This window comes from Nerophis lumbriciformis, linkage group LG17 (genome assembly GCF_033978685.3).
Source record: "Nerophis lumbriciformis linkage group LG17, RoL_Nlum_v2.1, whole genome shotgun sequence".
Classification (NCBI taxonomy): domain Eukaryota; kingdom Metazoa; phylum Chordata; class Actinopteri; order Syngnathiformes; family Syngnathidae; genus Nerophis; species Nerophis lumbriciformis.
Genome location: NC_084564.2, coordinates 32,590,668 through 32,603,409, shown reverse-complemented (window position 1 = coordinate 32,603,409; position 12,742 = coordinate 32,590,668). Strand labels below are relative to the sequence as shown.

Below are 12,742 nucleotides of genomic sequence, written 5' to 3'. Positions count from 1 at the left end.
TACAAACTTTACCCCAGGAGTTGAATTTCAACTTTTTAGGACATGTTACTAGACACCTTTATAAACACATTGGTGAAGAGATTTCTTGGTAATGATTTAGTTCCCAGATTTGCCAAATATTCCATAAGATGACCTTACTATTAGAACTTCATTGATCATTGCTTGGAACACGGCGGGGGCATTAGTGAGTCCGAAGGGCATGGCCCTGCATTCATAGTGGCCGCTGGGTGTGTTGAATCCGGTTTTCCACTCGTCTCCCTCTCTTATTCGGACCAGATGGTAAGCGTTGCGTAGATCCAGTTTGGTGAATATTTTGGCCTGTTGGAGTTGGTCGAAGACAGAAGACATGAGGGGAATAGGGTAACGGTTCTTGATGGTAATGTCATTGAGTGGGCTGTAATCAATGCAGGGTCTTAACGACCCGTCTTTCTTCTTCACAAAGAAGAACCCTGCACCTGCTGGCGATGATGACGGGCGAATCAAGCCAGCTTCCAGTGATGCCGAGATGTAATCGTTCATGGCAGCCCTTTCTGGACCAGATACAGAGTACAGACACCCCTTAGTAATAGTGGCACCGGGAAGCAGGTCAATGGCACAGTCGTAGGATCGGTGGGGCGGAAGTGACCGGGCCTTTGTCTTGCTGAAGACTTGTCGCAGGTGGTGATAACATGAGGGAACGGATTTCAGGTCCGGAAATTCTAAATCTGTGGCAGGATTGGCAGAAAAAAGATTAATTTCCTTGACACGTTTTTCCTGGACAGTAGAAAAAACAGTTCTTGGTGCATTGCCTTCCCCATTCGCTGATCTCCCCTGTACCAGCCATGGATGCCCCAAGATCAGGGAATGAGAGGGTGAAGTAATCAAGTATGGACTAATCTTTTCCTGATGGCAGTCAATATTAATTTGGACAGGTTCACTGATGTGCGTGATGGTGAAAAGCTCCTTACCATTCAGAGACCTGACTAATGGGTTTACCTAACGGTTCTGATTTGAGTCCTAGTCTCCTGGCTAAACCCCAGTCCATCAGACTCTCATCTGCCCCAGAGTCTATAAACGCCTCTAGATCTGTGGTCGTGTGATGAGTGATCGTGATCTTGATGAGAGTGCGTGGCATCTGAGGTGCAGCCGGAACGTGGCTCACCACCTGGACACACTTGGCCGGACATGAAACGACAGGATGACCGCCCTCTCCACAGTAAAAGCTCCCCTCCATCAGCCGCTTGCGTCGCTCCTCTGGGGTCAGTTGGGCTGTTCCCAGCTGCATGGGCTCCTCCTCCTGATCAGTGCAGAGGTGAGGAAGTAGCTCCGGGGATGAACGCTTAGTGGTCGACCCGCTAGGTGCGAAAGGACGGGTGCTTCTTCCTGCATCAGCTGGTCCCCCACCACGCTGTCGTTTCAGCTGGGCTAGTCGGTTGTCCGTCCTGATGGCGAGTGCGATGAGGGCATCTAGGTTGTCGGGTAGGTCCAGGGGAACAAGGAGATCCTGTATGGCAGTTCCGAGCCCCTTCAGAAACACGTCATAGAGGGCCATGTCGCCCCATTCGCTTTCTGTTGCTAGCGTGCGGAATCGAATGGCGTAGTTGCACATGGAGCCGCTGCCCTGCTTTAACCTGCTTAGCTCTTGCGCATTTTCTCTGCTGGAGGACACTGGGTCAAAAGTCTTAGTTAGAGCAGCTTGAAAGTCTGTGAATGAGTGGCAGAGTGACAAGTTCCTCCCCCATTCGGCGGAAGCCCACGCCTTGGCTCTATCCGTAAGGTGTGAAATCATGAATGCGATCTTGGAGCGGTCCGTGGGAAACGCATAGCGCATCAGCTCATAATGAATAGCACAGACTATCAAAAATGTTTTGCACATACCGGGATCTCCAGCGTATGGCGCCGGAGGAGCCAGCTTGCATCCGGCTGTGGGAGGAGGTGTAGGCAGCGTGGGAGTGGCACTTGGCGTGGGAGGCTAAGACGCCGGATCCGGTCGAGCAAACTGCCCGAGTCGGTCTTGCAGCTGGGAGGAGAGGTGACCCATGTGCGCTGCCATCGCCGACTGAAAATCCTCCTGTCGGACGAGCCGTGATTCCTGGGCGCGCAGGATCTCCGTCAGTCGTTTGGCCTCTGCTGAGTCCATACTGGCCAGAGTGTAATGTTAGGACTTGGCAAGAATGAGGACTCAGTTGCAGACGGGAAACTTTTGACGCAGGCTTTTATTCTACTGTTTTCTATGAACTCTCTTCAGACATAGTTAATAAACAAATGGCTACAAACTCTAAACTTGATATACTAGAGTAAAAAGGAAACGTAGCACAGGGCGTAAAACAATAAACAGAAAATCACTCCAATGGGAGGAAAAAAACATTAGCAAAATTTACACTGATCTAATAACAAAAGCAACAACCTTTGACAAGCTACACAAAAGGAAAATCGCTCACAAAGAGGAAGAGACAAAACGCTATAAACAGAAACTACTCAATAAAGATTTAAGAAAAATCTACAAATTAAAGCGCTCCAAGAGGAGGGGAAAAAAAGGCAGAGCACAATGAAATTAGCTCAAACAAAACTAACCAAAAACTTCAGCAAATCAAAATCACTCTTTTTCAGAGGGTACAGAGAAATCAAAGAATAAATCAAGGCAATACTCAACAACTTGGATGCGACTGTGGAAGACGGCTGGAGGTACACGACGAGACGAAACACTCTGGCACAGGACAGGAGGAAGACGAGACATTTATACACATGAGGGAGGGTGACACAGGTGGGCACAATCAAGCAATCAGGAGAGACATCAGACCAGTGAAACAGGAGGAAGGGCAAGTGATCTGAAATGAGAGGGAGAGTTAATATTTCAGAACAAAACAGGAAATGACAAGACCACATGAAACCAGACAAAACTTCACCCAGGTGTGACACAAATCACATGCCTGCTTACCACAGTTTGAGAATCACTGATCTAAGTCATGCAAGACACGATAATCTTGGTGCTCACTTGTGTTGCCAGCTTTTTAGACAATAATGGCTGTAGGTTAACACATTTTCAGGCAACAGCAAATCTGCACTGCTATGCAATCTGTACACTGACTACTCTTTTCCAAGTTTAATTTCTTTTCAGATGAAATGTGAGTGGTCCAATCACTAATCAATCATTTTCTTTCACTTAGTTTCATCTCTCAGGCAGTTGAAGATGAGACTCCTGACACGTGGGATGATGATGATGATGATGATGATGACAAGGAGGAGCAGAAGCAAGGGGAGGAGGAGAAAGAGAAATCAAAGAGAAATGACAAAGATTTTGAGTTTTTACTTCAGAAAATAGCCAGAGACCATTCACTGGATGAGTCGTTGCGGAGAGATCTGCAGAGGAAAAAATCACACCCAGAGTACAAGGAGATGCTGGTGAGCATTAGTGAGAGGCTGACATTTCTCACCGTGCTGTCAAATGCGTGCTTAGATGCTTTTGCTTTTTCTTATTAGACATTTAGAGAAAAATTGCCATCCTATGGAAAAAAAGAGGTTTGTTTTTTTGTTCATGTATACATTCTAAAATCACCAATCTTTCTCCTTAATCTTACCTCATTTTGTCTGTCTCCCACCAGGAGCTGGTCCAGCTGATCAACTCCAACCAAGTCCTGGTTGTGAGCGGTGAGACTGGCTGTGGGAAGACCACTCAGGTGACCCAGTTCATTCTAGATGACCACATCAACCGAGGCGTGGGTTCAATGTGTCGGGTGGTTTGCACGCAGCCTCGTCGCATCAGCGCCATTTCGGTACGTCACCTGGAGATGTCCCCGGCAAATTGAATTCCCTAACAGTTAAACAGACTCGGCGTGTTTACGTCCACATAGGTAGCACAGCGTGTGGCGGCAGAGAGGGCAGAAAGTGTTGGCAATGGAAATTCGTGTGGTTACCAAATTCGCTTGGAAAGGTGAGTGTCAGAACTGAGAGCACATGCATAATCATTGCATAACACAATATCAGCCTCTGGCCACACATCTCTAATGAGATTATGCATTTTGGTTGATGTTGTGGGAGTATTCATTTACAATGATTTTATTATTGTGGTTGTAAATTGCAGTGCATTAAACAGACATTTTCCCCATGTATATGAATCACCCAAAATAGTTGGGTTTCATTAAAATCATGCAGCTGTCTGTCACTAACATTCTGGCTTGATATTAAGTGTTGGAAATGAAAGCGCCATAAATGCAAGTTGTGGAAGCGCCAACTAGTACAATGTATAAAGGCAGAATGATACGGGATATGAAAGTAACACAGCTGGAAGATAATTATTTGTGACTGTCGGAAAATAACGGCCTCCAATTTTTCCCCCAAAGTAATTGTGTGGTGTTCTTGTCTCCTGTAATTGTAGATGTTACTGCCGTGTGACAAACTTACATATTTTAGACTAAGCATCTGTAACCTGTTATATCAAACATATTTTGTGTCTGTTGGAAAATGTAATTATTTTTTTCTCTTTTCCCCAGCCAGTTACCACGGAGACAAGGTTCGGTCCTGTACTGCACCACCGGCATTATCCTGCAGTGGCTTCGCTCAGACTCGTGAGTTTTCCTCATCACATATTCTTCTCTTACTTTTCGCTTTCTGCTCTTGGCTGCTCCATCTTCCCTTTGTGTCACTCTGCTTCATTGACTTGTGCTTGACTCGGCTGTCAGTGCAAAAAATCATTATTATGGCTCCCCATCCTTTGAGGCAGACTCAAAACACTGTTAACTCATCCCCGCACGTTCGTCTTTGCATTACGAGTATCGAAACAAGAGTGCCAGCTTTTATTGTTGTCTCATTTGTACTCATCCCGAAATTGGCACGACTTTAGCAATCGTGATTCATTTTAAATTTTTTGTTGCATCATGTTTACACAGTAGCTGACCGAGAGGTTGGTACAGTACATGTATACTTGTCTCTTTCTGTACGGTAGAAACATTTTCAGTCCAGTGTGCACAAACATAGATGAGTGCACAGAGGTACAAAATACAAATGGCATCATTTTAAATCGCAGTTGACATCCCCGACATGTCTGAGGGAGCTACATTTGTACAAAATGCTAGATGAGCTAGCTACTCAACATTTGAAGTCATTATTACTGTATTTTCCGGACTATAAACCGCTACTTTTTTCCCAAGCTCTAAACACTGCGGCTTATACAAACGTGCGGCTAATCTAAGAATTTTTCTTTGCTTACGGCTAAATGATGGAATGGATGAAGCAAATAAATCAAACAATGTGCTTAAATTAGCCACTTTAGAAAACTGTTCAAACTCAAAGATTTTATAAAGTACAAGGAAGCATAATCCTGATAAAGATCTTGAATCTTATCGTACAATAAAAAACTTGTTCATCTTATAAAGGATGAATAAAGACATCAATGCATTTTCTGTTTTGTTTAATCAGCCGTGTTACAGGCACCGTTTGGAAAAAGGAATTTAAATAAACATTTACAAAATCTTTCTATGTAATTATCTAATTTCACAAAAAAATAGTGGGTGCGGCTTAATACTGGTGCGGCCTATAGTGTGGAAAATACAGTGTATATATTTATAATCATTTGTGTAAAAATGTTGGTGTGATGTCCTCTTAGCCCTTTAAAGATCCAAATTTATGCCAGCCAATTCATCAAGCAATTTTGGCTGTTTAGAATAAATATAAAAGTAGAATTTGCCAAAGGATATTCATAAAAATGTAAATCTGATTTAAATGGTAAGGCTACACAAACACCTGCATTTTTTTCTAATGATGAACATTAGTCTTATTGAAATCCATTTAATTACAATTTTGATCCGTTAATATAAACTAAAGTAATTCTTATGCTAGGCTTTCTCTTAGGAGTACAGCAGAACCTCGATGATTGAACTTAACAGGTTCTTCAACAGGGTTAGTAAATAGAAAAGTTTTCATATTGAAGCAAATAGCTCCATAATGTAAACATGAATAATGGAACATTTCACCTCAAATAAACCCCCATAAGATACAACTGTTAACAATGTTTGAGCAAATCAATGATGTACATTTCTAACATGTTCCTTCCTTCATTCTGACAATATAATTGCATTTGTGTAAGTATATCTTTTTTTAAAGTTAATTTAAATTATTCACGCAAGTAATTTACTGCAGTTAATCAAATGTTTTTAATGTGATTACACTTTTTCTATGATTTTTCAGCACAAATTAAAATACAATACCATAAAAATAATTATATTTACAGCTAATTTTAGGGAGATGCCTATTTGAGTGAGTTTTTTGTGTTTGTTTGAAATAGAATAACTGAAAATCAATGTTGCTCCCAGTTTTTTTTTACGCATCCCATGGCATAATAGTAATAATAATCAGTAAATACATATATAGAAATGTGTATATTTATATACAGAAATGTAATTTTATGGAAATTATTTTTAAAACACGTATCAAATCAAATCAAACTTTATTTATAAAGTGCTTTTCATACCTAAAAGAAATGCAACGCAAAGTGCTTTACAAAGTTAAAAACAATACCCCGTGCTGGAGCCTTCCCAGCTGCACTCGGGCGAAAGGCGGGGTACAACCTGGACAAGTCGTGCGTGCGTGCGTGCGTGCGTGCGTGCGTGCGTGCGTGCGTGCGTGCGTGCGTGCGTGTGTGCGTGTGTGTGTGTGTGTGTATGTATGTATATGTACTGCTCCTTCGCTTGGAAAGGAGCCAGCTTAGGTGGTTGGGGCATCTCATGAGGATGTCTCACGAGCGTCTCCCTCGGGAGGTCCTCGTTGCATGTCCCACTGGGAGAAGACCCCGCGGCAGGCCAAGGACCAGATGGGGGGATTACATCTCCTCTCTGGCCTGGGAACGCTTCGGGATTCCCCAGGAGGAAGTTGCTAATGTTGCTGTGGAGAGGGAAGTCTGGGGGTCTCTGCTAGAGCTGTTGTCCCTGCGACCCCATTCTGGATAAGTGGTTGAAGATGGATGGATGGATATGGATATGTATAATCAAATCCCCCAAAGTATAATAGATATTTCATGTGTATATTTCAGGTTGAAGCATTAAAACAAATAATATATTTCTTGGGAAGCTGACACTTTTTCCTCATTAGAGAGAAAAGAGTGAGGAGATTTAAAGGGCTATAAAAGTAAAAAATTACTGATAATTATTTTGTTACTAAAATCCCATGTACTTTGTGTCATTGTACTGTATATGTACTATAAGAAGCCATTAAAACTAACTTGGTCTCTTATTTGACTCAGGCGCTTATCGAGTATCAGCCACTTGGTTTTGGATGAGATTCACGAAAGAAGTCTCCACTCTGACGTCTTGCTCACAATTGTCAAGGACCTGCTCAACTTTCGAGAAGACCTTAAGATCATCCTAATGAGCGCCACGCTCAATGCGGAGAAATTCTCTAAATATTTTGGTATAAGATGTGTGACATGTTGTATTTTGTAGATAAATAATTTGTGAAGTAATTAGTTTGCTCCTCACCTATTGTCAATTTTTTTAGACAACTGCCCCATGATCCACATCCCGGGTTTGACGTTCCCAGTGGAAGAGTTTCTCTTGGAGGACGTGGTGGAGATGACAAGGTAAGAGCATTAACTTGCACCTAACTTGACTCTGTTCCATCTTAAAATGAATAACTTATTTTTGCCAGATATCGTCCAAAGACTAAAGACTGTCGCCCTGCGTGGAAGAGAGGCTTCATGAAGGGGCATCACTCAAGACCTGAGAAGGAGGAGAAGGAGGCAGAATACAAGGAGAGCTGGCCTTGTTATGCTCGCACGCTACAAGCTAGGTTAGTAGAGGGCTTTTGCTATAATAATAATATTGTCCTTGCTTCCTTTTATTTCAGCTGAAAAATGTATATCCTGTTTTCCCACAGATACTCTGACAACACAATTACTGCTCTTGAAATGCTGGACGCTGACGACAAGATTGACCTAGAGCTAATCTTGGCACTTATCCGACATATTGTGCTAAACGAAGGGGTGAGTTTGCCCCTTTCATACTCACCGGACACTTCATTAGGTACTGTACAGCTACACAAGTATCACACATTCTGTATATTTATTATTGCCATATTTACATACATCTTTTTTACATAATAAAGTGTGCGCTGAATCTGATGTCAGATGCCGTGCATTTGTCGGAAGACAGATTGGAAGAACAGCTTCCAAGCACATTGCGACATAAGATCAGAAAACATGTCTTTGGTAGCAGATCTGTGCTAATGACAACATGCACAAATGCTCTCCCACTGCATCCTCATTTTCTTTTTCCCCCGTCTCCAGCTCTTCGTTGAGTCCCTCTTTTCTTTAGTCGTACATACAGTATGTAGTAGTAATTTAAGGTTTGCCTTCTAAATCATGAATGCATATGGGTGACATACCGGTTTTATACTTCATACCAGTATATTTTAAAAACCGATATGTATTTGGGACAGTACCGCTATACCGGTATATATTATATTTTCATGCTACGTTACAGCCGCTTGCTGTCCTTTTCTTTCCCTCTTTGGCTCACAACTCCGCCCCTTGCGTGTTTATTGAGGCTTCTCTGTGATGCACATTGACGTGCTGAGCCTGCACATCAAACTTTTTTTTAATGACGGCGGTTAGGTCATTGAAATAAGAAAGTGAGGCTCCCAAACACAAGTGATTAACGCAGAAAAGCGAAGTCATTAGCCCTTTCCACAATAAAGCACGTCTGTCGATCAGCCATTGAAACAGCTGATTCACTGTGGCATTGACAGACAGCAAAAAGGGAAACGACTGATTGTCCATGACGGACTCTTGAATGAAGGATGTGACCAGCTGTCTTGATTGTGTTGGTTAATTACATTGCTGTGGTTCATGATTAGAAACCCAAGGTAATGACATGCAGGCATTCATAGACATTCCTGTTTAAGAAATCGTGAGTCACCACTACACATGCTCCTGTTTTACTTACTTAAATTGTAGTTAATACAACACTCCCACAGAGTGATAACGGTAGATAACTGGTGATAATAATGAGACATAATTTAAAGCCCCGCAGTGCTGGCAGATAAGAGTATATTTTTTTAATGTCTGCTTCCCCTGAGGAGATGAATTTCAAAGTTATTTTTAAAGCACAACCAGCTTATTATCATCCTGATTTTTCTTTTATAATATGGCTGTACTTCGATAAGAGAAAATATAAGATAAAAATAGACTGACTCTCACCTCTAACATGGTTGTAGAGTGGCTCTAACATGGCTCGAACATGATTTTAGCCTGGTTCAAACATGATTCTTACATAAAGGTTTATTTGAAATAGGGACAGATACAGAAACATAGATATCTGAAACAGTTATCCAATGTATGCATCATAGTGTTTGTAGCCAAGCTAATTTACAACACTTGTCCCCAACAACAACAACAACAACGCAGATCCAACATCATTAAAATAGGAAAAAGAATAAGGCAAAGATGAGTCGATAATAATGATAATAGTAATAATACAGACAAAGTGCAAACTAGATAAAAGCCAATAATAATAATAACACAGACAAAGTGTTATTATTATGGCTCTAACATGATTGTAGCATGGTTTTATCATGATTCTAACATGGCTCGAACATGATTTTAGCATGGTTCTAACATGATTCTTACATGGCTATAACATGATTGTTGCATGGTTTTAGCATGAGTCTAACAGGAGTCTAACATGGCTTTAACACAATTTAAACATAGTTCTAACTTGGCACTAACACGGTTCCAACATGGTTCCAACACAAATTCCAACCGGGTGAACATGGCGTCCCAATGAATGTGGCAGGTTATACTCCATGAGGACCACATCTTAATTTGGTCACAATCCTAATCCTTATAGAATATAATGCCCTATTGCCATCAAACATGGGAGCGTGACAAATATACGGGTGGCTACTCTGTTTGGTGCAGTTAAAATAAAAGAAAAACAATAAATAAAATGTTAAAAAAAAATACATAAATACCAGTACAAACAGCATTGCAAGAGTGAAAAACAGTGTAAACTGTTGGGACAGATTTAATATGCTAATCCTTAGTTACCGTGCTTCTGCTGTATTTTGTTTCTTGTTGAAGCTTTGCTTTGTTCCCAGGGTCTACTTCTTAGTGCCACCACACCTTTTTGTTTCCTAACAGGACGGTGCAATCTTGGTCTTCCTGCCCGGCTGGGACAACATCAGCAGCCTCAACGACCTACTAATGGCGCAGCAGATGTTCCGATCAGGTAATCACACACCAAGTGTACGCCATTAATTTAAAGTCAATAATATTAGAGTATCATTGTTATTTTATATTGCAGGGGTCCTCAAGTACAAATCTTGAAGGTCCACAAATGTTTTTTTGAAACAGGCTGGGTCCGTTTATTATCGGTCAAGCTTATATAGTAGCAGGAGGTAGGTAGTAGTTTAACATTTTCTTAAAATTAACAAAAATAAAATAAATATCCAATAAAATACATGAAAGATTTTCTTTGAAACAAAAATAAATAAGAACTTAAATAAAACTTTCAGTTTTAACAAAAAATAACTACTTTTAAACACAACCCTCCTATCCCTGGTAAACAAATGACCTCAACAGATCTCATTCATGTGCAAATATAACTATGGTACAGTACATCCCCATTGTGTAAAACACAGCTGCTCAATGGGAGAATTGGGCTCTTGGGGGTGAAGCCAAGACTTTGAACTTTGGCACAAAAGGTGTGATGGCTAGGCGGAGACACTGATCCAGGTGTTCATTGGTCAGTCTGCTGCGGTACTTGTTCTTCACAATGTTCATTGTAGAGAAGGCAGACTCACAGCTGTATGTTGAGCCAAACATTGTGAGGATGTGACAGGCCATCTTATGCAGCAGAGGGAACTTGGAAGGAATGACCAGCTTTGACCAGAAGGTGATGGTGTCACACTGAGCCTCTTTCAGTGCGACACTTTCTTGGAGGTCAATGAGCTCAGTCTGCAGTGAAGCAGCTCTGGCCCATGGGAAGACTTGTTTTGCTTCTGCGGAGAACGCACTCACATTTCTGATCAGGAATGGGTTTTCAATGAACAGCAGGACTTGTTTTCCCAAAATGAAGCCATCAAAGCGAGTCTTGAAATTTGCAATGAGTTTTTCCAAGAATTCCAAATGGCACTGATGATCTCCCTCTCCTTTGGTCAGTTCCAGAAGTTTGGGGAAGTGGAGCAGTTCCTCCTGTAGATACACAGTTTAAATATATATTAGGAACAATGCTTAAAAATAGGTATGAATTATCAAGTGGAAGAAAATAGTGTGTGGTAGAAAATAATAATAACAAATTAGTTACCTGTATGTCACTTTTGAAAAGCTCCAGCTTCCTCTGGAAGGCACGGACTTCTGACATCAGCTCACACACTGTGTTCTTCTTCCCCTGTAGCTTGAGATTTAGGTAGTTGAGATGGGAGGTTATATCAGCCAAAAATGCCACAGCTTCCATTTTCCCAGCATTTTGCAGAAATTCTAGGAACTGTTTTGCTTTTGCGCTATTTTGCGGGACAGAAACACTTGCAGCTCTTCTCTAATGGCCCAAAAACGCTCCAGGACCCTGCCTTTGCTCAGCAATCTGACGTTGTTGTGCACGAGCAAATCATCAAAAGCAGCATCTACCTCTGTTAGGAATGTGCGCAGCAAGCGGTGCTGCAGTGCAGATGATGCTCTAAAGAAGTTTGAGTTTCATCGTTGTTGTCATGATTTCAGAGTACACTTCTCCAAGACTTACACAAAGGACAGACTGGTGGATTATGCAGTGATAAGATATCAGGCCAGGGTGGTGTTCTCTCAGACGCGGAACCAGTCCCTTCTCTCTCCCCAACATGGCTGGAGCTCCGTCAGTAGCAATGGACACAACTTTCTTCAGATCTATCCCTTTTTCATTCAGCATGTCTGATATTACTTTATAGATGTATTCTCTCCTTGTTTGTCCACTGAGGTTTGCCATGCTCAAAACATCTTCAATAAACTCCCCCTTTTCCTCATCATAATACCTCACAAACACCAACAACTGAGCATTGTCAGTGGTGTCAGTGGACTCAGCCACTGCTAGGGATATGCACTCTGCATTTTTTATTCCATCACAAAGCTGCTTGGACAAATCACCAGCCAGTATTTCAGTACGTCTGGTAGCTGTGGCATCAGAGAGTGGGATTTGATTTATTTTAGCTGTCATTTCCTCCTTTTCTTTGCCTTCAAACATGGCACCCATCACTTCAGTCAAGCATTCTTTAATTATTTCTGCATCAGAGAATGGCTTCTTGTGTTTACCCAAAACCCATGCCACTCTGAGTGAGCACTCTGTTGCTATTTGTTGTTGTGTCAGATTTAACAAAAATCTTGCTTGATGTTTCATATGACTTTTTCAGCCTCATGATTTTTTTTTTCTTAGCTCTGAATCATGAGGAAATGTCTCTTCAAATTTGCGGTGCTCTTTCAGATAGTGACGTTTCAGATTTTCACTTTTCACCAGAGCAACAGTACTGTTGCATATTAGACACATTGGTCTGGTACTTGCAGTAGGTAGGATGAAAACATATTGCTCTGTCCATTCTTCCTTGAAACGTCAGTTTTCCCTGTCCACCTTTCTTTTACCAGCCTGAGCCAACTTGGAGCATGCCATTGTGATTTGATTCACATTCAGTGACTGACGAGTGAACAGTTAGCGAAGTAGCGATACGAGACAACTGTGTGCCTGCAGCGAAAGGTTCCATGCACTGTGCACATGTGTATGACCCAGGTGGTAACAGCCTATCAGCGCGTCGT

At 41.7% G+C, this 12,742-nt stretch overlaps 1 protein-coding gene across 2 annotated transcripts in view; it reads left to right on the top strand.

Annotated features, from left to right (window-relative positions):
* dhx36 (DEAH (Asp-Glu-Ala-His) box polypeptide 36) overlaps positions 1 to 12,742 on the top strand; it is a 64,779-nt gene that overhangs the window by 10,563 nt on the left and 41,474 nt on the right. For both annotated transcript variants that reach the window (XM_061973095.2, XM_061973094.1), the window contains exons 4-13: positions 3,147 to 3,381; positions 3,460 to 3,498; positions 3,582 to 3,752; positions 3,831 to 3,910; positions 4,470 to 4,544; positions 7,214 to 7,380; positions 7,468 to 7,549; positions 7,618 to 7,758; positions 7,846 to 7,951; positions 10,109 to 10,196. In XM_061973095.2, coding sequence (XP_061829079.1) covers positions 3,147 to 3,381; positions 3,460 to 3,498; positions 3,582 to 3,752; positions 3,831 to 3,910; positions 4,470 to 4,544; positions 7,214 to 7,380; positions 7,468 to 7,549; positions 7,618 to 7,758; positions 7,846 to 7,951; positions 10,109 to 10,196 — 1,184 coding nt within the window. The remainder of the gene's footprint in view (positions 1 to 3,146; positions 3,382 to 3,459; positions 3,499 to 3,581; positions 3,753 to 3,830; positions 3,911 to 4,469; positions 4,545 to 7,213; positions 7,381 to 7,467; positions 7,550 to 7,617; positions 7,759 to 7,845; positions 7,952 to 10,108; positions 10,197 to 12,742) is intronic.